General features: G+C 57.9%; 1 protein-coding gene and 1 long non-coding RNA gene across 4 annotated transcripts; one reads left to right on the plus strand and one right to left on the minus strand.

Annotated features, from left to right (window-relative positions):
* Positions 1 to 4,375: 4,375 nt before the first annotated feature.
* COL8A2 (collagen type VIII alpha 2 chain) lies at positions 4,376 to 24,671 on the plus strand. 2 transcript variants are annotated; one of them, XM_060625789.3, is made up of 4 exons: positions 4,380 to 4,508; positions 12,375 to 12,419; positions 21,916 to 22,124; positions 22,659 to 24,671. In XM_060625789.3, the coding sequence occupies exons 3-4, from the start codon at positions 21,932 to 21,934 to the stop codon at positions 24,575 to 24,577; spliced, it is 2,112 nt and encodes a 703-aa protein (XP_060481772.1). In that variant the 5' UTR covers positions 4,380 to 4,508; positions 12,375 to 12,419; positions 21,916 to 21,931; the 3' UTR covers positions 24,578 to 24,671. The 2 variants fall into 2 exon arrangements, with proteins under 2 accessions (XP_060481774.1, XP_060481772.1); XM_060625791.2 differs by lacking the exon at positions 12,375 to 12,419 and having other exon boundaries at positions 4,376 to 4,508.
* On the minus strand, positions 11,015 to 22,452 carry LOC144617273 (uncharacterized). Of its 2 annotated transcripts, none has more exons than XR_013557650.2 (4): positions 22,223 to 22,452; positions 20,325 to 20,638; positions 19,779 to 19,906; positions 11,015 to 15,025 (listed from the first exon to the last, which is right to left on the minus strand). It is a non-coding gene; the product is annotated as an uncharacterized LOC144617273 (long non-coding RNA). The 2 variants fall into 2 exon arrangements; XR_013557651.2 differs by having other exon boundaries at positions 22,121 to 22,452.
* Positions 24,672 to 26,484: the final 1,813 nt, after the last annotated feature.

The raw sequence follows: 26,484 nt of genomic DNA on the forward strand, positions 1-26,484 counted from the left end.
GGCTATCTGCACACCCTGGGCCACACATCTGTGCAAACATCCCTCCCCCCTCCTCAGCTTGCCAGACAGATGGAGTGGTGGCAAGAGGAAGGTTCCATCCAGGCCCTCCCCAGGCTTCAAGCTGAAGTGGTTGGAGCCTAGAGAGTTTTCTTATTGGCAGATCAAGATAGAAGTTTAGAATGAATGGGAGAATCGTGGTAACAGTAGTAAAGATTATGCACATTAATTGAGTCACTGGTATGTGCCCGGCCTGTGTAGACTTTATATTCATTCTGTCTTCCAAGAGGCCCTGTGACACGGTGGGTAGACTTGGGGGCCAGTCTGCCTGGAGGCAATTCCCAGCTCACCCACGTCCCCAGCTATGTCACTCTGGGTGAGTCAGTTAACCTGTCGGTGCCTCAGTTTTCCCCATCTACAAAGGGGCAACTATAATGATACCCATCTCAAAGGGTTCTTGTGGGGGATCAAATGAGTTAGTCCACATAAAGCACTCATACTAGTGCCTGGCATGGAGGCAGAGCCCTGTGAGAGTTAGCTGTTATCATTAGGGACTATCAGTCTTTTTTTTAAACTTATTTATTTTGAGAGAGCACAAGCAGGGGAAGGGCAGAAAGAGAGGGAGAGAGAGAATCCCAAGCAGACTCTGCACTAAAAGAGCCTGATGTGGGGCTCAAACCCATGAACTGTGAGATCATGACCTGAGCTGAAATCAAGAGTCGATTAAGCTGATTAAGCCACCCAGGCGCCCCTCAGTGTCCCTCTTTTAAAGAGGAGGAATTTGAGGTTTGGAGAAATGAGGCCACTTGCCCACAGTCACAGAGAAGCAGAACTGGGATCCAAACCCAGGTCTGCTTGACTCCTCAGCCCACGCTCTGAACCATCAGGCAGATGCCAGCATAGGTTCTGCCAGGGGCTGCGCTAAGCAGGTTGCACGCCTGGTCTGGTTTATTTTAACCACCCACTCCATTTGATATCCCTGCTCAGGTCTAGAACAGTCCTTTTTAAAAAAACTTTTTATATTAAAAAAAAGTGGGTTTTTTAAAGTTTATTTTTGAGACAGAGACAGCAAGAGTGGGGGAGGGGCAGAGAAAGAAGGAGAGAGAGAATTCCAAGCTGTCAACACAGAGCCCAACATGGGGCTTGAATCCACAAAACCATGGGATCATGACCTGAGCCAAAAGCAAGAGTTGGATGCTTAACTGACTGAGCCACCCAAGTGCCCCAAAATTTTAAAAAAATAATAAAAATTTAAAATAATGTCTATGCCCAATATGGGGCTTCAACTCATGACATTGAGATCAAGAGTCACCCCCCTCTACTGACTGAGCTAGCCAGGTGCCCCTAGAATAGTCCTTGAGTCCTCTCTGCCAGCCTTTGATTCTGATCGCGGAGGGAGCTGAAGCCCAGAGAGGGGCAGCAAGTTGTTCAAGGCCACACAGCAGGTGACCTCAGGCAGAGCTGACCCACTGATAACCAGACAGCACTAGAAACAAACCAATTGCCCCTGGCAATTGGGATGGCCTAGCCCAGAGGGGAGCTTTGATGGCAGAATCTGCAGACATCTGGCTCTAGGACACTCATTTCCTGCCTTGAAGTTTGCTATGCAAAGAGCTGGTGGACAGGGAGGCAGCTGTGGCAGGGTCACGGCAAGGCTATCTCGGCCTCTGTTGGGGGATGGGCAGCTGAGGCCCACCTGGAGAGTGCAGTCAACACCAGAGCTATGGGACAACAGGACAGGTCCTGGACTGGGGCTCCCTGAATGAAGGAGGTGAACTCTTTCTCCCTGCAGGGCATTCAGCAGCACCAGAAGAGAGGGGCCCATGTATGCCACAGAGAACCAGGCCCAAGCGCTTCAGGAAAGTTCAAGGAGTTAGGAGAATCAGGCGGGATCCTGTGGGGCACTGGCTGAGCGTGTCAGTGTCTGTGCATGCAGCCTGTAGGAGCCCCTTCCCCAGCACCAGTGCACCCCCCCCCCCACACACACACACACCTGCCTGCTTGCCTCAGCAGCTCCCCTTTCACTGACTGCCTCTCCCTTCTCTAAGAACAGCTCACAGGCGGATTGATGGCTTTAATTCTCACAGCTAGCCTGTGAGCTTTTCAGATGAGGAAACAAAGGTGCCAGAGGTTAGGTAACTCGCTTAAGGGCATGCAGCTGGGGAATGGGGTACTTGGACTTGAACCCGGGCAGTCTAACTCCAGAGTCCATGCTGTCAACTTTCAGCCCCTGCTGCTCAGCTCCCACCCCGCTCCCTGAGCCCTCACTCCCCATCTGATCCCTATCAAGGGCCTGGTTCTCACACCAGCTCTGGGGGAGGGACCCAGTTCTCCACCCCAGCCAGTGTTCTCTTAGGTCCCCTGCCCACTGGCCCCTTCCCCTTCTTAGGAGAGTACCCCAGCCCGGCCTCCTATAATCCCTCAGGGCTGGCTCAGGCCAGGAGGCCAGACCCAAAGACCTCTTGCAATCTCCTCAGTCTGAGGGGTAGAACAGGAGTGGGCCCAGGATCTGGAGGTGGGCAAGGGCGAGAGGCCCCAATGAGGAGTGGCGCGGCTGGTGTATACCTTGGCAGGGGGACAGCAAAGTGGGAGGCCCTTGGAGGGCAGGCGGTAGGAGGGGGAAGGGGCGATGGACGTGGGCCCAGACCCAGATTCAGGCTGCTGTGGGCCCTCCCTGCTCTTTTTCTAGACCTGTTGAGGGCTCTGCTCTTTCCCACTTAGAATGCACACACACACACACACACACACACACACCCTCACCCAAACCCCCGCTTCGGCTGGCCTCAGTTCATCTGAACTCCCCCACTGCACTCTCCGCCTCCACTTCTCCTGGGGCTGTTCCTTTAGCCTCTGCAGGCTGCCTCCTCCCCTGGCCTGCCCCGCCCCACACCCCAGCCACCAGTCCCTAATTGCCAGTCCCAAAGCATGCTCTTCTGTGACACCTGACCCTGGGAGGCTCCCTGGCCTTCTAGAAACACTCTGCCTTTGCCTTCTGAGTGCTCTCCTGGTTTTTCCCATCACCTCCCCAGCCATACCTTCTGGATCTGCTTTACTGACCCCTCTCCCTCTGCATGCCCTTGAATGTTGGCATTCCCTGTGTCCTGGTCCTGGCGTGGGCTTCCTCCTCTTCCTGCACTCCTTCCCTAGGCATTGTCCAGGTCACATCAGTCATCATCTGTCACCATGAGCCCCTAATTTCTAGCCCAGAACTCTCACTTCCCTTCTGGATACATGGAAGCCCGACAGGCACGTCCAACTCAGTATATCTGAACACCCTTCTTCCGGACCACCACCTCCTGGTTGCCTAACTGCAAACCTGGGCTCTGTCCTTGATAACTCCTTCCTTCTAGGTTCCTCATCCCTACATTCAAATCCTCCTTATTCCACTTCCTTAACTCTTCTCAGCCTTGACCCTTCCTTCCAACCCCTACTGTCTGCCCCTTGGACTACAGCCAGGATTATTCCAGCAGCCTCCTCACCAGTGTCCCTGCCTCTGTCCCTGCCTCCGCCTCCTGCACAATCAGGGGGCTCTTTCTTCTTCTTCTTTTTTTTTTTTAAATTTTTTTTTTAACGTTTATTTATTTTTGAGACAGAGAGACAGAGCATGAATGGGGGAGGGTCAGAAAGAGAGGGAGACACAGAATCTGAAGCAAGCTCCAGGCTCTGAGCTGTCAGCACAGAGCCCGACGCAGGGACCGCGAGATCATGACCTGAGCTGAAGTCGGATGCTCAACCGACTGAGCCACCCAGGCGCCCCAGGGGGCTCTTTCTAAAGCACAGTTCTCACTGCTCTGCTCCAGTCTTCTGTGGCTGCCCATTTTCCTGAAGGTGAAGTCTGACCAGCTTCAGCGTGTCCTGCTAGATTGCATAGCATTGGTCCCTGCCTGCACAGAGGTTCACCTCCCTAAACCCAATGTGCAGCTCACGACTGCTCCTCCTTCCATTCCTTTGAGGGCCCCAAGACCTACGCCCTCAGCTTAGGTCACCATTTGCAGGAAGCCTTTGTGGACTGCTCGTTTATGGGCCACACTCCTGTGCTGCCCCATCCCCGCACTGGCCACCCCCCTGCCCTTCTTCTCAGTGGCAGGTTTGTGTCCCCCTGGACGGTAGCCCTCTTGGGCAGAGGGCCCAGACCCAGATACAGGGTGCGCGAGGATGAAAGGGGACGCGCGGGTGTGTGGGGTCTCAGCTTGGGACCCAGGGAGGCCGGGGCGGGGGCGGGGGGCGCACGTCGAGGCCCCGGCAGGGCGCGCGCTTGGCCGGGCGGGGCGCGGGCCTTGGCCGTGGCTGTGGAAAGAGGAGGGTGGAGGCCCCGCCCCACCGCGCCCCTCCCGCCGCCCCAGCCCCCCCCACCCCGCGCCGCCCGCCCACTCCGGCAGCCGCGAGGGGCGGCCGGCAGAGCGACGCGGAGCCCCGCCGGCGCGGACCTCGACGACACCCCCTGCCAGGAGCCCGCGCGCCCGGGGCGGCCCTCGAGGGCAGGGAGCGGCGCCCTGCGGCCGCCCTTGCAGGTAAAGGCCGGGAGGCTGGCTCGGACTCCGGGGCTGGGGGCTCCCGAGGGCAGGACCCGGCCTAGGCTGCCCCTGAGATTGTCTGGGACAGCGAGATCAGCGACTTGGGCCGCGGCGTGGAGACGGGATGGGACCTCGGGCCAGAGTGTCGGCGCTAGGATGAGAGAGCCCATGCCGTTCCTTGTGCCCCGTTTCCCCCAGGCAGATTCCCGGATAAAGCTCTCTCCTCCCTTCCTCTCCCAGAAGTGGGGGCTCCAGCATCAGACTGCCGGGTGGAATCCCAGATGATGGGGCTCTGGGCACATCACTTCACCTCTGGGAGTCTCCCTTCCCACCTGCGAAGTGAGAGCGACAAAGCTTCCCCCACAGGGCGGTGGAGGAGACAGGAGGGGTGAGGGGCCTTAAAGCCCCCCTCTAGCCCTGGGCAGGGGAAACCCCTCAGCTTCTCCCTTCCCCCTCTCTCCATCTCTCTGCCATTCCTGGCTCGCTGGCCACCTTCCAGTTCCTCTGTTTTTCTGCTTCTGCCCCCAGGTCCCTCCTATTGTAGGTGTTCTGGCAGCACCCCCAAACTGGAGACTGAGGCTCAGCATCCCCCTGCCCCAGCTTGGAACCGAGACTTGCAGGGATGAGAGGGCCCTTGCTTGGCCCAGAGGGACTGGGGTCTAAGGACCCCAGGACAGCCTCCCCAGTGTGTGTGTCCAGAGGCTGGAGACAGGGTAGCCCCGGGAGTCCCTGGGTGGAGAAGCCTGGTTCGCTCCCCATTCCCCAGAAGTGGTCAGCTGGGGAAGGGCAAACTCTCTGAGTTTGCTTGTTGCGTGTACGTGTGTACCAGTGTGTGCGCCTGTCAGTGTGTGCACTTGCGCGATGCGAGGGGGACAGTGAGTGTCTGCCAGTTTATTAATGTGTGTCGGTGGGTGCTTGGGTGAGACCCCCAGTGTGTGTGAGAACATGCTAGGTTCCACACAGGCCTCCGTCAGGGGTCCCTCGCAACCCAGAAGTGTTTCCTCTCGTCTGGCTTCAGTGCCTCTTGCTAAGACCCCTGTCCTTGTCTGCTGGCAAGGGTCCACCCCCTCCTCAGAGTGCCCTTAGCAAAGGCCACCTCTGGGGAGCTGCCATGGTCATTTGAAAGGGTGGGGAGCTGGGGTGGCTGGGGTTTCTCTCTGGGCGTTGACCCTCACTGCCCTGAGCAGATGGAGTGCCCTCAGGGAGCCCATTCTAGAGCCCGGGACAGGGAGGGGGGGGGGTCTGGTGGGCACCCACTCTGCAGGGGAGCTGGCGGTTTTGGTCGGGGCATAGATGCCTCCACTGGGTTCTCGCTGGGCTGGTGACCACTAACAGATCCTTGGACAGTCATCCCAGAACGATGAGGGCATACCACAGACACATTCACAGCCACACACAGCTACACTCCCTCCCACTGACAGTCATGCACAACCACACAGGTGAACATGCTCTACTGAACACACACCACCACAGATGCTGAAATGACAGGGCACGTGTGTGCACGCGCACACACACACACACACACACCCAAACTCCTACAGACACATGGCAGGCCCCATGTGGCCCAGCCAGACATACTCAGGACAACACGCATTCACACACACGCTCACACACTCAGGCACACTCACCAGGGTCTCTCCCTCTGGTTTCACTTTGTCCACCAGAGTGAAAATGAGCGTTTCTGCTCTTTGGCTCAGTGGAAGAGGAAAGAAAAAATGGAAGTGAATTTGTCTGCTAGCAAGAGGGAGGGGAAAGATACCAAACAGGGCTGTCAGCTTAACCACCCCTCACTACCTCCTCTGCTCCTGGTCTGAGCCAGACCAAAGGTTGGCAGAGCCCCAGTTTCCCAGCCCTGCTGGCCCCCCAGCCCACTCCAGACCCCCCAGCAGCAGGCATGGGGGGCTCCCCTATGGGACGGTGGGGCCTCAGATGAGCGGGTCCCATCTGTGGCCCGAGGCACTTAGAGTTGGAGTGGAGAACCGGAGAGGCACAGGGGCCTGTCATATGGGGTGCAGCTGTGTCTCAAAGTGTCTGTCGAGGTACATGAGAGGGAGGCACCGTGCAAGCCAAAGTGCCGGAGGGAGGGCCTATCAAGGAGGCAACACCAAAGAGGTGACTCTGGCTAGGGCTTTCAAGGAGAATGAGAACTTTGACAGGTGCAGGTGGTGAAAAGGGGGAATGGAGGCCATCCCAGTCAGAGGGAACAGCAAGTGCAAAGGTATGGAGGTGGGAAGGTTCTCTTAGGGGACAGTGAGCAATTGGTGGATCACACAGAAGGGGAATGAGTGGGAGGGACTGAGCACTACTTTGGGGTCAGATTTCCAAGAGCCCTGACCAGAGAAAGGGTGTGAGCCACACAATGATGCAGTCTGGGAATCACTGTGGTTGCTCCTGGGGCAAGGATAAAAAGCCATCTTATAGGCAAGGAAATCACTGAGGAGGCTGGGCCCATTTGAGGGTGAATGCAATGGCTGCCGAGGTGGGTGGCTGGCATGGGGATGAGAGGAAGCAGTAAGGGGAGAGACTGGTCAGGCCTCGGTGATTGGCTGTGGGGGTGAGGACAGGCTCAGCCAGGACCCTTCTCCTGGGTGATTGTGGCCTGTCTCCAGTGGAGGCAGGTGAAGGAGAGGTATGGATTTGGACCCTGGAGTCTGGTATGCTGAGATAGCGAGGGACTGGGTGTTGAGTGTGGCCATGAGTTTGGGGGTGTAGTGTCTGGGAGGCCTGGGGTGTGTACAGAAGCCCGAGTAGGGGTGTGAGGCCATATGTGTATACACAGGTGCCCAGACATCAGCCAGGGAAGTCACACTCTCAGAAAGGGAATTCCGGATCCGCTCTGTTCTGTGGGCATTTCCAGGGTCCTGGGGTGTGGGCAGTGGGTCTTGAGTGAAGGCAGTGTGTGCAGTGAGCGGAAGAGGTGGCCTTGGGAGTCAGACAGACCTGGGTTCCTTTCCATGTGACCCTGGGTAAGCGGCTTCCTCTGTTTCCTCATCTATAAAATGAGAATGCTAATGCTTGTCTCCAGGGGTCATTTTACCTGCAGAGAGGTAAGGAGTGGTCCCAAGTCACATGTGTCATCAGGGTGTAGCACCTGGGACTTTCCCCCACACTCCTGATCAGTGTTGGTTGCACCTCTCTGGGCGGATCCTGGGAAGGGACGTGGGAGGACTTGGTCCTGCTTCCAGTCAGATTCTTGGAAAGGTCCGAATTGGGAGGCGACTGTGCCCGTGCCACCTGGATTGGCTGAGATTCCTGGCTCTTGGAGGGCAGAAGGGGGTGGTAGAGGGTTAGTGCTTCGTGGGGGGAGCCATGCCGGCTTTATCATCTCAGGGGTGGGCTCAAGGAGACTCAAAGAGGAACTTGCCTGAGGTCACACAGCACCCAGTAGCAGAATTGAGACCAGAGGCCAGGATCCTGGCCTCAAGCCTCCCTTCCTTCCAGAGGCCGCTCCACTAGCAGGAACCATCAAGGACTTGGGGTGGAAGGAACTTTATCACCTGAGTTTCTCTAACATCAGTTCTTTCTGTCCCCTTGGGGGAGGGTAACAGTAAGAGTTTATTGGGTGCCTACTGTGTGCCCGTTCCTATGTTCACATGTCTCATTTAGTCTTTGTAACAGTGCTGCAAGGCAAGAATCAGCGGCCCATTTAACAGAGGGGAAAGTGGAGATTCAGAGAGGTCAATAATCTGGCCAAGTGTCAACTTGTTGAGTGCTGAGCTGGGATTCACTCCCAAGTCTGTGAGGATGCCTGACTCATGTGCTTCCCACCAACCTCCCGGGTCACTGCCCTCTCCGGGGCCTGATTTGGTGGAGAAAGGGATGGAAACTTAACTGTTGAGCATCCACAGTGCCCCCAGACATTTTCACAGCACAAGGCGCTTTTTGTGGGGTGGGGAACATGGAGTGTAGCAGGCATGAGGTCAGGCCCAAAGAGCCCGGAAGAGAGGGGCCTAGGATGGTGTTTTCTAGTGTCTAAGAGCCCACAGTGGTTCTGGTGGGCCCTACAAGGGAGGGAAGCTTCTGGAAGGAAGGGGTCCTGGTTTTGGGTCTCAGTTCTGCCACTGGCTGCTGTGTGATCTCAGGTGACTTCTCCTCTGGGGCCCCATATCCCATTTATGAGATGGGCCACTGATGCCACCCTGGCTCTCCTTAGAGCCTGTGCCGAGGAGCGATGTAGACTGGGGGGTGGAGGGGTCATTTCTCCTCTCTGGAAAATCAATCCCTGGAGGCTGACTCTGTGGTGTGCATCCCTGCCCTGCGGCCACAGCCCTCACTCCCCAGAAGCTTTCTCTGTGTCTAGCCTTGTTCCCTCCCACCACGGCTGGTGCTGGCCGCCATGCAGCCCTGCGTGGGCCCTTCAGGCCGCGCTCCTCTGACAGGCGACCACGGCTCAGCTCGTGGCAAACATTCTTTTCATAGTTCCGGGAGCACAGCAAATCCGGCCGCTTAGCCAGGAATGCAGAGTCCCCTCCTGCGGAGGCAGCAGGGACGGCAGCAGAGACTTGGGCAGGGGGGAAGCTCCTGGGGGTCAGGCAGGAGGGGCTGAGGGGACCCTCTTCTCCCCGCCCCCACTGTGCCTCTGCTCCAGGGGGCTGTGAAGCTGTCCTCATCTGTGGGCTCCCTCAGCTTAGGTGCAGACTCTGGGGCTATCCACCACTAACTGGCTGAGTGACCTGGGGAAAGTGACTGCTCCCTGAGCCTCGGTTTCTTCATCTGTAAAATAGGGTTTATAATAGTAACCTCACAGGGCTTTGGGGAGGGGTTGTAGTGATGATAATTATAATAATAATAGCAGACATTTATTGAACGTTCCTATATGCCAAATACCACGAGAAGTTCATTATATGAAATTAACTCATGGAATCCTTACACGTGCTCCATGAATAGGAGTTGATCCCATGTCACTGATGGAGCAGCTGAGGCACAGAGGAGTGAGGTCACATGCTAGTAAGAGGTAGGGCTGGGAGACGAATCCATGCAGTTGGGCTCTTAACCCATCATGATTTTTCTTTTTTTCTTAAAAAAAATTTTTTTTAATGTTTATTTTTGAGAGAGAAAAAGAGCACAAGCAGGGGAGGGGCAGAGACAGAGAGGGAGACACAGAATCTGAAACAGGCTCCAGGCTCTGAGCTGTCAGCACAGAGCCCGATGTGGGGCTCGAACTCGGGACAGTGAGATCATGACCTGAGCTGAAGTTGGATGCTTAACCGACTGAGCCACCCAGGCGCCCCACCCATCATGATTTTTCAAGCAAGACTCTCAGTCTGGGCCTGCTTGGAAAATGGGGACTTCTTCCATGAGCCCATCTCCAGGACAGGTGGATCATTTGCCGATCAGCACCTCAGTTTGGAAAGTTAGGATGGGGATGTGGGCCTGGGACCCTGGCCAGCCTCCTTGGGAGCCCTTTGCAGAGAAGCTGGCAGGGGGCTGGGGGGTGTAGATTATCCCACCCACATCTGGCCTGGGATTTAGCTGGCAACAGGCTCCGTGCAAAGAGGAGATGTCGCCAGGGGAGGGGCTCAAGGAGGAGATTAGGAAAGGCAGCTGTGGGTGGAGGTTAAGAACAGAGTCCCATTGAAGTAGGCCCGGGCACTGCCCTGGCACACCCACCCGCCCCTGCTTCCTATTTTGTAGGACTGAGGGAGCCTTGATCAACTGGAGAAGGTTCCTGAGGCCCTTGACAGTAGCTGCCCATCCTATTCCCAGCCTTGCCTGTCCCCATTGCCATCTGGGTTGAGGCAGCACAGGTGGCATGGAGGAGAAGTGGGGAGAAAGACCCATGGCTGAGGTCTCCAGGAACCCCAACTATATAGGGGTTTGGCCATTTGGGGTTTGGGCAAGCACCAAAGTTAAGATCTGGCCCCTGTGTTTCCCAGTCCTGTAACCTTGCAGAATGGATGTCACCCCTCTGGATCTTAGCGGTCCTTCTCAGAACGGGACAATTCCCACCTTCCAGGCTTACATGAAAATTGATGACGTAGTGCCAGGAGCATGCCTAGTGCCATGTCCAAGGCATAAAGTGTACTTGGGGTTTAGAGACCATTGTCCATAAATGCTAACGTGGGAGGGGGTGGGGAGCCAGCTTTAGGCTGGGCCCAGGGTCTCTGATTCTGATGTTCTCAGGCTGACACCAGCTAGCCCTTCTCATTTCCAATCATCTGTATAATGCAGAGGTTAAGAGCCCCTTTGGAGACAACAGCCTCGGTTCCAATTCAGTCTCTATCCCTCATGAGCTGTGTGTCCTTGGGCCAGTTATTTAACCTCTCTGTCCCTGGTTTCCCCCTCTGTAAGAAGGGAAGGCAAAGTACCCTGCTTCGTGAAATGAGATCATCCACGACAGGAATCCAGAGCCAGGCACATAATAGGTGCACAATAAATGTTAGCTGTGATTGGTTAGTTCTTTTGTTTGTTTTTTTCCATCCTCTGGATACGTTTAGGGCTTTCACACCTCCACGCCCTCACACGTGCTGTTCCCTCGGCCTGGACTTATCACCTGTCCCCGCCACCCCCCCCATTAAATGCATGTTCATCCTTCAAAGCCCAGATTTGACATAAACCACTCCTCCTCCCTGAGCCTCATGGTGGGGCTGGGGGCTGTGGCCAGAGAGGCTAGGGTTGAGTTGGGCAGTGAGGACCTCCCACTCAACCTCATCGGCTGGGCCGGGCCCTCGGAGAGTAGCCTCACGACCCACGTGAAGGGTCATGGCGTTCAGTGGCAGGGACTGAGGCAGGTCTTAGCTGAGTCAGAGGGAAGGCCTAGGAGCTGCTGGCTCTGGCATCTCGCTGCTTGTGCAGCAAGAGACGGGGCTGGGATGTCAGAGTTTCCATGGGAGCAGGCAGAGGCAAGCAAGCAGCTGGAGGAGAAAGTGACGCTGCTGCTGGCCTCCCTGCCAGGTGGGCTGGCTAGGTGTCCCCTCCCTATCCACCCCGGAGTTACAGCTGGGCCTGGACTACAGCCTCAGCTCCCTTGTGTCCAGCTGTGTGACATGAACTAGACATGATTGATGGAGGCAGAAATGGGGACCTGGCCATCCAGGGCTCTGACCACATCTCCTTCCCACTCAACAACCTTCTGTGGCTCCTCACTGCCTTCCAAAGAAATGCAAGCATGGCATTCAAGGCTCCTCACTTTGTTGCCCTGGCCTTCTCAGCTCCTACTTGTCCTCTCCAGCCCACGGCACTTCTGGACCTTCCCTGTATCTGCCAAGCAGCTTCCTAGTGCCTGAAGTTCCTTTTCTTACTCTGCCTTTCAGACTCCTACTCTCCCTTCAGGATCCACTTCCAGAGTCCCTTCCTACATGAAGCCTCTGGGGAAACTCAAGGTGGAGGCAATGTTCCCTGCTTTGTGCTCCCCCAACCCAGAGATCTTAGCCAATTGTGTGATGGTCACTTGTCTGATGCCTCCAGATAATTTAGGGCAGGGAAGTGCATGGGGCTGAGCCATTTCTGTGCCCCCAAGGCCCAGCCTCGGTTCCCCACATAGAAGGAGCTTCCTCAGGCAGGAACTGTAGCCTCTAGTAGGGGCCACCCTAGCCCAGGGCGTGGCAGAGAGTAGGGGACATCTCCAGCATGGATCCTGGCACACAGAGAAGCTTCCTCAGCCTGGGCCCTAGGGCAGGAGGGACTCCATCAAGCCAGGGCCAGGCACCCCATGGGCATTGACAAGTGTGCTGGGAACAGATGAAGGAAGACAGTGATTGTGGGGCACTCATCCTGGCTCCCTGAGACGAGGGGCTGAGACTGGGGCCAATTTCCAGCAGAGGCTCCCGGTAAGAGGCCTGCGGTGGGCACTGGGTGGCTGAGCCAGGGCAGGAGGCTTCCCGGCTCCTGGCATCTTCCTCACTGTTTCTCTTTCATCCTCAGGCCTTGCCTTTGCTGGGACCTTCAGAGGCCCCTCTGACCTGAGAGGTAAGCTAGATTTGGGGGCAGGGCTCGCTGATAGCCCCAGCCGGATGAGGCCTGTGCTTGCTGCTGTCTAACTTCGCTCCCGCCTGCTGCAGCAGAAGCCCCTCCCAGGCTCAGGGTGTCCTAGCGGGCAGCCCCTCTTGCAGGTGACCTCAGCTCCCTGCGGCCTGGGCTTTTAAAACCCCAGCCCAACTCGGAAGCAGCTTTTTCTCATTTGTGAACTATTTCGCCCCGGCTCCTTGGCGCAGCCTGTGTTTGCTTGGCCTGCCCGGGTGCAGTGGCCTGGCTGTGCTCCTGCCGGGCCCCCTCCCAGCCCAGCCCGACTCCTCCTGCCGCCGCCGCCGCTGCCGCTGCCGCCACCGAGCGGGGAAGCCGCGAAGGCTCAGGAATCTTGGCAGGCGTGAGGCGGCAGCGGGCGGCGGGTGGCGCTCCGGAAAAGGCTGCAAATGTGAACCAGAAGGCGAGGGATTGGCTGCCGTGAAGGCCCTGCCTGGCCCGGCCTGGACCTTGGGCACAGCTGGGTCTGGGGGGGGACATTTCCATGTTCAGTCCTGGTCAGAAGTTCAAGGCCTCTGCTGGGAAGTGAGCGATGTCACCAGCTGAGGCCTGAGCCCCTTGGCAGGGCAGGGCCAGTCTGAGGACACATACTGCCCTGAGTCCTGCCCACTGCAGGCCTCTTCTGGTTCTTCTGCCCCCAGATGGCTGTTCCTACCTCCCCGGACACGTTTTTGCCCCAAGATGCTCCTCCCCAGGGTAGTGGTGGGACTTCTCCTCTCAGAGATGGGCAGAGGCTGGAGGCCTGAGAGGTGGACCTAATCCCTGGCGGGAGGGAGAGTCAGCCCAAGCCCCCTACACCCCAGAGGTGAAAAGCATTCTGGAAGAACCACGAAGAACGGCCTGGAGCTGGAGCACCCAGGCTGCAGACTGTACTGAGCACCTACTGTGTGCCAAGCCTAGTCAGGTAGGGGTGGAGGAAGAGGGACGCAGGGGTAGCTGTTTTGCCTGAGGGAGGCAGGGAAGGCTGCTCGGAGGAGGCGGCATTTGAGCTGTCTTAAATAAGGAATAACATGTTTGCTTGAAAGAGAAAGAAAGGGAATTCTGGGCGGAGAGGGCTGTGTGGCAAAGGTAGGCAGGCGGGTAGAGGAAAACACTAGGTTTGGGGTGCCTGGATGTGAGGGTGCTGGGGCCCAGGACTGGAGCGGGCTCCTCTCACTCCCAAGTGTGTTTTCCCCAACGGGGAGTCTGCAGCCCTCATCCAGGCTACAGCAACCTGGCTGGTGAAGCCCTATTTTTATCTCCAGTCTGTGTCTTGCTCTGTCCAATTCCAGACGTGCAGTTCTCTGCCTCTGGGGTGCCCCCACCCCAGAGGTCCCCTATTCTTCTTTGCCCAGATGTTCTCAGCTCTGCGCTCAGTTTGGAATGTTCCACCATTACTCCTATGGACCTTAGAGCTTTGACCTGTCTCTCCAGCCTGCTTACAGTGCTGCTTCTCAGACTGAGGTCCCTGTGGTCTGGGCGACACGCCTGCAGAGGTGAGGGATATTGGGACTCTTGGCAAATTTGAAACCTGGTAGGGGACACAAGGTGGGCAGGGGCAGCGCTCCTGTCCTGCCATCAACCTGGATGATGAGATGGCCTCCAGGCAACGCTGCCCTGGCCTGGCTACCTCCCTTCACACCCCCAAGTCCAAGATTCCACGCAGTTCTTTGGTTTTGGAGCAATCCTCATGCCTGTGCATTAAGATGTGAGGGGGTCAGAGTCTCCTATTGATCTGCAAGGACAGAGAGCTCAGCGTATGGGGCACTGGGCTCCACAAGTCTCCACCTGGGGAGGTCAGACACATACCTGATGTTAGCATGAGCATTAAGGCCATAAATGCTGGCCTTTCAGAGGGTCCCATCAAGTGACTGACAGCTAGAGATTATATTATAGAGGCTGGAACTCAGACAGGGATCGAAGTACAAGGACATAGGAGAGGAGAGAGACAAATGGGGTCACAGAGACAGGCAAAAATAGGACAGTGACACTGAGGTGGGATGAGAGAGACACCCGGAAGATGCCTGAGATGGACAGGCAGGTGAGAATCTGGGTTCAGTGACACCGAGACACGGAGGAAGGGACACAGGTGGGCATGGCACACACCCACATGGCTCCCACAGTCAGACTGTCCCGGCCTCCTCCTCCGTCGGACTCTCAGAGTGGGCGCCACCGTTGTGATCTTGGGGTTTTGCCAGGCTCACCATCAATCTCTGCCCTCTCCACCTCCTCCATCTAAATTGGTCCACATCCTGCTGGGTCTGAAGTAGGCCTCCTTCTCCAGGAAGCCACGTGAATTGCGGAATAACATGGCATTTATGAAGTTGGTACTAGGGAGCCACTGGAGAATCCAGAGCAGGGGAGGGCCATGGGCAGAGCCATGCCAAAGTGTGGTCCACACACGGTCAGCATCACCTCACCTGGGAGCTGGTTAGAAATGCAGACGGTGGGTCCTATTCCACACCTACTGAATCAGGATCCCTGGGGGGGGGGGGGGGGGGTGTGGCCCCGGAACCTGTGTTTTAACAAACCATCTGATGCACACTAAAGTTCAAGAAGTGCTGTTGGAGTATCTGTGGGAAAACAGAGAAGCTGAGAGTGAGTGTGGGAGAGAGGCTGCTATGATAATGCAGGCGAGGATCTGGCAACTTTATATAACAAACCTTTACTAAATGGTTGGAATGTGTCGGGGCTGTGTGTTGGGAGAGTACAGGGTCTGTGTTAGGACACAGATTATGGGGAATAAGGGAAAGGAATAGAAGTGAGAGAAATAGAGGAGGCAGTCTACAGGATTGGACTGGGGGTGTAAGGGTAAAGGAAATGTACAGTTGTGCATGTTGGTTACTATACAAGAGCACCCAGGAAAGGCAATGAGAGTATCTGAGTCTGCTGGAAGTAGGGCTAGCCTTTTCTAATTGTGCGAAGGCATTGTACAGGCTAGATTCCTCACTGCCCTGTAAAGAAGGAAGGATCAGAAGTGGTGTCCAGATATCTGGCCTGGGCCTGTGGGAGAGGCAAGGATGTCAGTAATGGGGAGAAGATAATGACAGCAGTTTGGGTGGAGGTATCTGAGGGCCAGCCGGGTGAAAAGGCTCAGCTCAGAGTTGAACACAAGAGTCAGGCTCAAAGTGAGGTTGTAGCTGGAGGCCGATGTGGGAGCCCTCGGTGATGGGACTGGGGCTGTGGGGCTGGTGAGAGCTGGAAATTGCAGGAGAAACATCCAGAGACAAGAGGTGAGGCCTGAGCCAGCTCCTTGAGGCAAGCCTGGGTCTGCAGAGTGGGCAGGGGAAGGAAGCCGAGAAGAATCTGAGGAGGAGCCTTTCCAGGAGGGAGGAGAGCTGGGCCACAGGCAGGATTTGGTGCTGGGGGGAGGAGGCACCAGGCGAGGGGTGGGAGCAGCACGCAGGGGTGAGGGGTAGAGATGGTCCTTTCAAGGAGCTTGGCTGAGAAGGCTGGGGAGAGGTGAGGGTGTCTGGGGCGGCGGGGTGGGGGGTGGTGGTTAGGCCTGTGTGGACAGGTGAGGTAGAGGCTGGAGATGGGGTGGGGGTGGGGGGCAGACCCAGACAGAAGCCCCGGGGAAGGGGTATGGAGGCGGCTGGGCCTTGAGTAGGTAGCACCCCTTTCATGTGAGATGCAGGAAAGGAGGACAGGAAAGAGCTCCCCAGTTCCCACCCGCTGGGAAAGAGGCAGGGGGCAGAGGGGCCAGGGAGGGAGCCCTGGCTGAGTCCGGAGCTGCCCGGCTGGGTGGGGGTGGGGCGGGCATCATGCCCAGTGGGTGAGGAGGGCAGCCCCTCTGTTCCCATCTGAGATCCATGACTCCATCCCAGCCCTGAGCAGGCTGTGGGACTCCTGGTCAGTCTCATCTCCGGAGCGGTCAGGGAAAAGGCCTGGGAGGCCAGAAAATTGACTTTGGAACTTTCGTAAGGTCCTGGCCTTTGGCAGCAAGCCACCTGAGTTTTTTAAGGGTTGGAGGAGATGTTGCTTTGCAGCAAGAGAAACTGAGGTTAGACTGAAGGGAGAACTTCCTGGCCATCAGGGCAGCAGGACAGAACAGCACACCTGGAGGGGCCAGTGACTCAGATCACCTCAGTTAATCCTTTCACATGTGAGGACACTGAGGCTCAGAGAGATTAAGTCACTTGCTCAAGATCACACATCTCATAAGTGGCTGTGCTGGAATGGGAGTCCAGGGGCTGCCAGAACCTAGGAGAGCTTTAGGGGTCCCCAGGGCTGGACCCCTGAGAGAGAGAGCCTGAGCAAGAAATGCTGCTCACCTGTTGAGGTGGCAGAGACAGGGCTGGAGAGAGAGACAGAGAGAAATGAGTCCGGGCCAGAGACCCAGGGAGAGAGCAGAGAGGGAGGCTGGGTGAGTGGGGAGACAGGAGGTACTAGGGGAGCAAGCGGGGCAGCCGGATCCCGCAGAAATGTCTCCACAACAGGAAGCGTCTCATAACATACCTGTGGTTTGGCCAGGCCCCGGGGCTGCCTGAGCGCTCCCCGAGCTCCCCCCGCTGCAGCCGCCTGCCGCTGCAGCCCGTCTGGGGTGGGGGGCTTGGAGCATAGGAGCCTGTGCAGGGCTGAGCTCCATCCACCCCCCAACCCCGGGAGGGGGGCTGCCAGGGCCACACCAGCCCCACCCCTGCATGGTCCATTAGGAGCCTTCTCCCTCAGCCCCCCTTTTTATCTGAGCCTCTGGCAGCTCATCTGTGAAGTGGGATGGGGAGTGCGCAGGCCTTTACATTACGTAGGATCGCCCGGGTCCCCTCTGCTGGTCACCCCTGGGACCAGACCCTCTGAGAGGGGACTGGTGGGGAGGGGTCACTGTTAGCTGAGGTCTCTTCCCTTCCTGCAGCCATGTCCAGGAGAGAGGGGTCTATATTTGTGCCACTTCTTCCTGCCGGCACCCAGTCCTTGCCCCCCAACCCCGCATTGGTCTGAAAGACCCTGGAGCACTCTGCACTCCCAGCCAGCTTCCTTGGCCGCCCCGGGAGGAGGCCCAGGCTGCCACAAAACGCTGACTTGGACAAAACGCTGTTTTACGGGGATTTGTTGAAAAGGGGGAAATCCCCGCTAAGGACTTGCAGCTGTCCAAACACCGCGTCTACCCTGCTGCCGCCACCACTCAATCCCCTGAATCAGCGTCTCCTTATGCACCCCACCTCCCGCCCCTGCCAGCCCAGCCTCTTCCCATCTGCCCTGACTCCTGTGTTCCCCCAGAGAGGGTGATGGCTTGCCCAAGGTCACACAGCAGAGCCGGCCTTGAGCCTCAGGGCCCTCCCCTGAACCCCGACACTCCTAGCAAATGAATGGTTCTTTTCTCTGCACCTCTGTTCCCTGTGCAGGCTGTTCTTAGCTGAAGTCCTTTGGGACAATGTGAGTGTTCCCACTTCTTCCCAGTCTAGCCTACCTGCACCCCTCTGGCCTGGGGAGGGGGCTCCCAGGGCAGTGTGACAGGTACAAAGTCTGAGGAAAGGACTGAGTGAGTTATTGGCACGGTCTTTAAACTTGATGGTGACTTGAGGTCATCCAACTTTTATGGAGTGTCACTGTGTACCAGCCAAGTCCGGTGCTGGGCATGGAGTGGGGAGAATGTGGCGGGGACAGAGAGTGAAAAGGCCAGAGAGGAACACAGAGCTGGGACCAGGGCAGGCATCCGATAGGCTCCCTGGATGTCCAAGGATAAGTAAAAATCTGGAGACTCGAGTGTTCAGAAGCCACAGAGCTTCAGGGAGCCTGTGGCGCGGGAGGGGGGCGAGGGGCAGGAAAGGGGTGATGGTGGAAAGGAGGCAGGGGGCTTGGAGGCACCCAGGCACCCCTGGGTCTGATGGTGGCTGGGTTGGGGGCAGTCTGTCCCAGGAGGCTGCCGCAATGTGCCACTCCAGGGGCATCATTTCTCTCCGCAGCCCTGAGAACAGGCTCAGCACACCCCTTCTCAAGGTCATGGGCTTGCTTCCACTCCCCGGCCCCCACTGGACTGGCAGAGGCCAGCCTCCCCTCCAGGAGCTGGAGTGATGTTCTCTCCCCAAACCCACAGGCAGTCTGGAGCCTCTCTGTCTGTCTGTCTAGGGGCTGCCCTCTCCTGTCTGCCTCCCCCTGCTGGTTCTCACAGACCTCTGCTCAAATCCTGGTTGCCAGCTCTCGCCCTGGTGTGCATCGCTGTACCTCCCCAATCCTCAGGCTCCCTATCTCCAGAAAGAAGAGTGTGTGTATGGGGGGGGGGGGGGGCTCTTCCTTCCCAGGGGCCTTGTGGGAATGAAATCATTTATTTATTTATTTTTAAATGTTTATTTAGAGTGCAAGCGGCGGGGGTGGGGGTGGGGGGGCGGGGGAGCAGCAGAGAGAAAGGAAGAAAGAATCCCAAGCAGGCTCCGTGTTGTCAGTGAAGAGCATGACACAGGGCTCGATCCCACAAACCCTGATCATGACCTGAGCCAAAATCAAGTAGGATGCTTAACAGACTGAGCCCCTCAAGCGCCCCCCGGGGAATGAAATCATTCATTGAACAAAGCACTAGGCTGGAGGTCTGCTTGCAGTGAGCTGTCATCCTCACTCAGCCCCAGCTCACTCTAGAGGAGACGTCAGCTCTGGGGTCCTGCAGCAGATCTATCACCCTCAGTGGAGGGGGCACAGTGCAGGAGGTGCTGGGACAGGGCGAGTTTAGGAAGCCACAGGGTGTGAGGGTGGAGGGGACGCTTCCCAGAGATCCGCATTGCCAAGGAGGTTGTAAGATGGGGAGCTGGCTGGGGGGTCCTGCCTGGGCTCCTGGCTGGACTTGGGACTTTTGCCTCGGTGTCCTGCCTGCCTGTGCTCCCGCACAGTCCTTTGCCTTAAGCATCTTTCCAGCTAAACCCGAGGCTGCCTTACCCTCCATCACCCCCTACCCCAGTGAGGCCTCAGCTCAGCATGGGAAGAGGGTGAGGGCTCCCAGAACCAGGGCTGTGCTGACTCCTCCTGTGACAGTGCCATGACCGTGGCCTCTGGCCTACCAGGCCAGAACGGCCCCCTTGCCTCCCCCTGCTTCTTGTTACAAGCTCTGCCCCCTCTGCCTGCTCCCTCACACCCCTGCCCACCCACCAGGCAGAACATTCTGGCTGTGTGCATGGGTGAGCACCCCCACTCCAGGGCCCCTGCCCGGTGCAGGTGGCCTGTGCAGGAGGGCCCTTATCCCATGCCAGAGAGGTGGGACAATACGGTGGTTAGGGGCTGGGGCTCCAGGTTTAGGTTCAGACCGCACGTGCTTCCTCATGTGGAAAACAGGACCAGCAAGCCTCTCAGGGCTGAAATGTTAGGGCAGTGCCAGCCAGAGCCTCCATCAGCGGGACTTACCTGAGGGCCGGGCCCAGAGTCTGCAGCCTTAGTCCTGGCATCAATCGTGGTGCAGACAGAACAGGCGGCCTGTGTGGAGGGCTGTATCCTGGGCAGGATTCTTCTAGTCCAAGCTTCTGTTTCTACATCTATAAAATGGGGATAATAACTGTATGAGCCCCAGGGGTCACTGAGAGGATCCTGTGAGACAGAGCCTGCAGAGCTCTGGGCTGGGGAGCCCCACAGGTGATGGACGTTACTGTTACTGTTCTGGGGCTCAGGGGAGCTTGAGGGACCTACGGGCCCAATGTTACAAAACCGGTTGATGGCAGAGCTGGGTTGGCAGCTTCACCGGCCTTCTCCTGAGCTCTGCATCCATTCCTGTGAAGCTCTGTGTGATACTGAGCACCTCTAGACTCAGCCCAGCACCAGGGAGGGCTCTGCTCCCCACACGCATCCTGGATGTACATAACCCACCCCCAAACCCCTCGTGCACTCAGGCACATGTGTGGAGAGGCCCCTGGGGGTGAGAGGAGCCCAGAGCAGGGAGGCAGGGGAGGGACTTGCCTCGCATGTGCAAAATGCTGGGTAGTCTCTCCTTCCAACATTGATGGGTGCCCACTGAGAGGCAGGTACAGTATCGCCTCTCATCACGGCAGCCCTGAGAAGCGGGTTGTTAGTCCAGCGTTTTAAAATAACGTCTTTGGCACGCCTGGGTGGTACAGTTGGTTGAGCGTACAACCCTTGATTTTGGCTCAGGTCATGATCACGGGGTCGTGGGATGAAGCCTCACGTGGGGCTCCACGCTGAGCATGAAACCTACTTGAGATTCTCTCTCTCTTCCTCTGCCCCTCTCCCCGCTGCTCATGCGCATGCTGTCTCTAAAATAATAAAATAAAAATAACATCTTTATTGAGATACAATTCACACATCGTAACAGTTGCCCCTTTTAAAGTGTCCGATTCAATGGTTTTTTTTAAATGTATTTGCCGTTGGCAGCCTTTACCACAGTCAGTTTTAGAATGCTCTCATCATCCCTACCGGAAACCCTGTACCCATCATTGTGGTCACTCCCTTTCCCCCTTCCAGCAGCCCTCAGCAACTACTAGCCCACTTTCATCTCTTTACATTTACCTATTCTGGGCACTTCATATAAATGGAATCATATACAATTTGTGACTGGCTTCCTCACTTAGCATGATGTTGTCAGGGTTTTCCTGTAATGTGACACGTAGCAGTACTTTACTTTTATTGCTGAATAATACTCCGTCGTATGGTCATGCCATCATCTGTCCAATGCACATCTGGGCTGTTTCTACTTTGTGGCTGTTAGGAATAATGTCGCCATGAACATTTGGGTATGTGTTTTTGTGTGGACATCTTGTCCCATGAGGAAAGTGAGGTTCACAGAGTGGAAACTCCAGCTGGCGAGTAGAAAACGTAGGCTGGGTGTCCACATCTTGTTGGACAGGCCTTGTTCTCAGAGCTGAGCTAAGTGCTGTGACAGCGCTAGGTCAGGACGTGAAGGAGTGAGGGGTTAACTTTATAGAAGAAGGGGTGACGGCTTCCCAAAGGCCTTAAAGGATGAGTAGGAAATTGAAAGAACATCACAGGTGGAGAAACAGCAGGGGCAAAGGCCCAGAAGTGTGAGGCTGCCTCATATCTGGGGCAAAGGTATGGTGGAGAGGAGGAGGAGAGACAGGGGTGGTAGGTGATAGGGTCGGAGCCACAGGCACAGACTAGATTTAAAAAGGTCTTGAATGCCATGCCAGACACCACAGAGGATCCTGAAGGCAGAGGGGAGCCCCAGAAGGGCACCATCAACATAATGTGAAGTCAGACAGAACTTAGCCCCCAGTTCTGCTGACCTTTGCTTTAGTTTTGTCATCTGGAAAATGGGGATGACAATAATAACTTGTTAAAGTATTGAGAGCATTAAGTGAGTTCCTGTCTCTGGAGCACTCAGCCCAGTACCTGGCAGAAAGTCAGCCCAGCACATGGTAGTGGGTGTTATCATCAAAGGGTTTTTAGCAGGGGTGTGCCGAGGTCAGATGGGTGCTCTGGAAGGTGTACATTCTGATCTTTTTGTGAGCCCCTGGGTCTGGTGCTAAGCCACCGGGGGGCTGGCTCGATGGCCTGTCTCGGTTCTTCACTGCAGCACGCCCGCGGACGCCATGCGGGGGGCTCTGACGCCCCTATCTTCGCTGCTGCCACTGCTGTCGCTGCTGCTGCTGGGGTGCGGACCGCGGGCGGCCACCGGAGGCGGGGCCGGCGGGGCAGCGGGCTACGCGCCCGTGAAGTACGTGCAGCCCATGCACAAAGGACCCGTGGGGCCGCCCTTCCGCGAGGGCAAGGGCCAGTACCTGGGTGAGCGCCTCCCCGCCCCGCAGGGCCTCAGACAGCTCCTGACCCCCACCGGCTCCTCCCTGGCCTTCAGCCACAGCCCCTCCGTCTCTACCAGAGACCTTCTCCACTTCCCTTTTCTTCCTGACGCCGATCTGGGGATTCGGCTCTCCGAGGGGCCGGAAGTGGGCGGCTGGCAGAGGTGATCTTCAGGTGGGGTGTGGAGGGGGAGGGACGGAAGTAGGGGCGCCCCGCTGCAACTGGTTCTAAGGAGGGCTGCTGGCGCCACCTGGCGGCCATTTCTCCCCCTCCAGGTCTTGCGGGGATGAGAGTCACCCAAGGTTTTGGGAAGGATCGACCTGGGTAGGTTGGGTGCTAGGAGCCCCCAAGATGGCCACTGGACCATCCCTAAACTCCATCATCCATGTACACACGAAGGGGAGACGGGGTGTGGCCTTTATGAGCAGATGTAGTGTACCCCATGGGGGAGTGGGTAGAAGGGTCCAACCGTCTCCACTGGCCAGGCCCCTGACTGCCCCTTCTCTCTCTCTCCCTCAGAAATGCCTCTACCGTTGCTGCCAATGGACCTGAAAGGCGAGCCTGGTCCACCTGGGAAGCCTGGGCCTCGGGGGCCCCCTGGCCCTCCTGGCTTCCCAGGAAAACCAGGCACTGGAAAGCCAGGGCTACATGGACAGCCTGGCCCTGCTGGGCCCCCTGGCTTCTCCCGGATGGGCAAGGCTGGTCCCCCGGGGCTCCCGGGCAAGGCCGGACCACCAGGGCAGCCAGGGCTTCGGGGAGAGCCGGGGATACGAGGGGACCAGGGTCTCCGGGGCCCCCCAGGACCGCCTGGCCTCCCTGGACCCTCAGGCATTGCTGTCCCTGGGAAGCCAGGCCCCCAAGGAGTGCCAGGGCCCCCAGGATTCGGAGGGGAGCCAGGGCCCCAGGGGGAGCCTGGGCCCCCAGGTGATCGAGGCCTCAAGGGGGATAATGGAGTAGGCCAGCCAGGGCTACCTGGGGCCCCAGGGCAGGGAGGTGCCCCTGGACCACCTGGCCTCCCTGGTCCAGCTGGCTTGGGCAAACCGGGTTTGGATGGGCTTCCTGGGGCCCCAGGAGATAAGGGTGAGTCGGGGCCTCCTGGAGTGCCAGGGCCCAGGGGGGAGCCAGGGCCTCTGGGCCCAAAAGGGCCCCCAGGTGTGGATGGTGTGGGGATACCAGGGGTGGCAGGGGTACCAGGGCCACAGGGCCCAGCAGGGGCCAAAGGGGAACCAGGAACCCGGGGCCCCCCTGGCCTGATAGGCCCCACTGGCTATGGGGTGCCAGGACTGCCAGGCCCTAAGGGGGACAGGGGCCCAGCTGGGGTCCCAGGACTCTTGGGGGATAGGGGTGAGCCAGGTGAGGATGGGGAGCCAGGGGAGCAGGGCCCACAAGGCCTTGGGGGCCCCCCGGGACTTCCAGGGTCTGCAGGGCTCCCTGGCAGACGTGGGCCCCCTGGGCCCAAGGGGGAGGCAGGGCCTGGAGGACCCCCAGGAGTGCCTGGTATTCGGGGTGACCAGGGGCCTAGTGGCCTGGCTGGGAAACCTGGGCTCCCAGGAGAGAGAGGACTTCCTGGGGCCCATGGACCCCCTGGACCTACTGGGCCCAAAGGTGAGCCTGGTTTCACAGGCCGCCCTGGGGGACCAGGGGTGGCAGGAGCCCTGGGGCAGAAGGGTGACTTGGGGCTTCCTGGGCAGCCCGGCCTGAGGGGCCCCTCAGGAATCCCAGGTCTCCAGGGCCCAGCAGGTCCTATTGGGCCCCAGGGACTGCCAGGCCTGAAGGGTGAACCGGGCTTGCCAGGACCCCCTGGAGAGGGGAAAGTGGGGGAACCCGGAGTGGCTGGGCCTACAGGGCCTCCTGGGGTCCCCGGTTCCCCAGGACTCACCGGCCCTCCTGGGCCTCCCGGGCCACCTGGTCCCCCTGGAGCCCCCGGGGCCTTTGATGAGACTGGCATTGCCGGCCTGCACCTGCCCAATGGTGGAGTGGAGGGCGCTGTGCTGGGCAAGGGGGGCAAGCCACAGTTTGGGCTGGGCGAGCTGTCGGCCCACACAACGCCTGCCTTCACTGCTGTGCTCACTTCGCCCTTTCCCGCCTCCGGCATGCCTGTTAAATTTGACCGGACTCTCTACAATGGCCACAGTGGCTACAACCCAGCCACTGGCATCTTCACCTGCCCTGTGGGCGGGGTCTACTACTTTGCTTACCACGTGCACGTCAAGGGCACCAATGTGTGGGTGGCCCTGTACAAGAACAACGTGCCAGCAACGTACACCTACGATGAATACAAGAAGGGCTACCTGGACCAGGCATCTGGCGGGGCTGTGCTCCAGCTGCGGCCCAACGACCAGGTCTGGGTGCAGATGCCGTCGGACCAGGCCAACGGCCTCTACTCCACTGAGTATATCCACTCCTCCTTTTCAGGGTTCTTGCTCTGCCCCACATAACACCACGGGGGCCTTGCCGCCTTGGCCTCCTCCTCTTTAGTGGTAGAGAGACCTTCTCCGTTACAAGAACCTCCATTTAAAGAAAAAAACCAAAGGCTGAACACACGCGGAAACAGAGGCAGCCGTGGCCTTGGCCCAAGGAGATGGATTCGGTTTCTCCCTCCATGCAGGCTGAGGTGGTTCCTGGAAGAGGCTGGCCTGGGTTCCTCTCCCCCAAGTGTCTGTGCAGTGCTGGGGTTGCACCCCCATTGCAGGCAGGGCCCCAGGACGCTCAGCCTGGCTGTCGGAGACCCCTGCCTCGTTGGGAGTCCTGGGCTCTGCTGGGCAGTGAAGGATGCTGCTTCTCGGAGTCAGAGCTGAGAGGGGCCCGTGCCCCCCCATGCCATTTTCCCAGGGAGACATGGGCCCAAGCCCTGCCCTTCCTGCTGGCCTCTGGATGGCACCTGCTTAAGGAATGAGGCATGGCCACCCTCGGATCTTGGCTGGGGCCCTTCCAGCTCTCCCGGGACCTCCAGCAGATGACGGTGGGTCCCCTGAAGAATTTTTGCTTTCGGGGGAAAGCAAAGGGTCGGGGGCATTGAGGTGGCCAGTGTGGACACCCTGCCAGTGCTGCAACCCCAGGGTGATGCTGTGGCATCAGCCTGTCCAGGGTGTGTGGCCCCTCCTGCAGGCTCCTGGGAATGGCCAGCCCCCTTTCTGCAGCTGCAGCCACAGGAGCAGTGGTTTGTGACAGGAGGGGCACGGACCTGGGGCAGGATGGCAGCCCCTCATGTTCATCTCCAACTCCCAGCCTGCTCCCACCAACTGGCTCTGCTCAGTGTAAGGGCAGCTGCACAGGCCCTTAGGGACTGCCGCAGCAGGCACGAGGCAGGAGCGACCGTCAGTGAACACGAGTGTCCTCCCTTTCTCTCCTTTCACCTGCTGGCAGAGGGCTGATGTTTTCATACAAAATTGTAAGGTGTCCTTGCCACACTCAGCCTGAGTGTCCCCAAGGCAGAGAGCCTCTTTTTCGGCCCTCAGAACAAGGTACACACAAGCTCTGGGATGAAGAAGGCTCCCGCCTGCTTCTCCTTAACAAGAACCATGTGGAGGGTATGTGTGTCTACCAGAGGGGTTAATCTGAGGGGGCTTCCTCTCCTTCCACCCTCTGGTTCCAATTTCCTGTTCTAAGCAGGATTAGGGCCCAGAAGGCTGAGGCTCTGAGAAAAAGGGTGCCAATAGGCTCCTTTGGGATGAGTTGACTCTGGATGTTTCTGCCATTTTCCCCAAGCAGAGCCCCCACCTGTAGGAAATAGGCAGGATTCCTGCCCCTCCCATCCCCTAGTTCAAGCTCAGTAGATAAAGCAGAGATTAGTGCTGGGACAAAGCTGGCCACTTTCCCCGGTGGCTCCAGGCCTGTCCATTCAGCTCTCCCCAGGACAGCCCATTTGTCTGTACCAAGTGTGAACCTGGGTCACCCAATGTGGTCTCACACTGCTCCAGTACTGGCCAACGCCAGACTGTCCATGCTGAAAATGGGAGGGTGGTGGCTGACTTCTGGCTCACTGAGCTGCGGTGCCCTGGGCCCCTCGCCAGGCCTCCCTCCCCGACCCACTTCTCCCAACAAAGTAGGCCATTTGACTGCTTGCTTTGTCTTTCAAAAGAAGGGAAACCCAAAGCTGCCAAGTGACAGTTTAATAGGTTTTGGCTGGGGTTTGTGGTGGATTTCTTGATTCCCGATACCCAAGAGAAGGGAGGAGTCTCAAAACAAGCTTGGTGGGGTCCCTTGCTCACCCTCCTTCCTGAGCCGAAGCCACCACCATCTGACCAGTCAGGGAGGGGTTCTGATAGGCAGAAATTCATCAGCTCTCGGGGGTGGGGTGGGGGGCATTGCTCAGGGCCTAAGGAGGGCACTGGGGGAGCCAGAA

The sequence above is a fragment of the Panthera onca genome, chromosome C1 (genome assembly GCF_046562875.1).
Source record: "Panthera onca isolate mPanOnc1 chromosome C1, mPanOnc1 haplotype 2, whole genome shotgun sequence".
NCBI lineage: Eukaryota > Metazoa > Chordata > Mammalia > Carnivora > Felidae > Panthera > Panthera onca.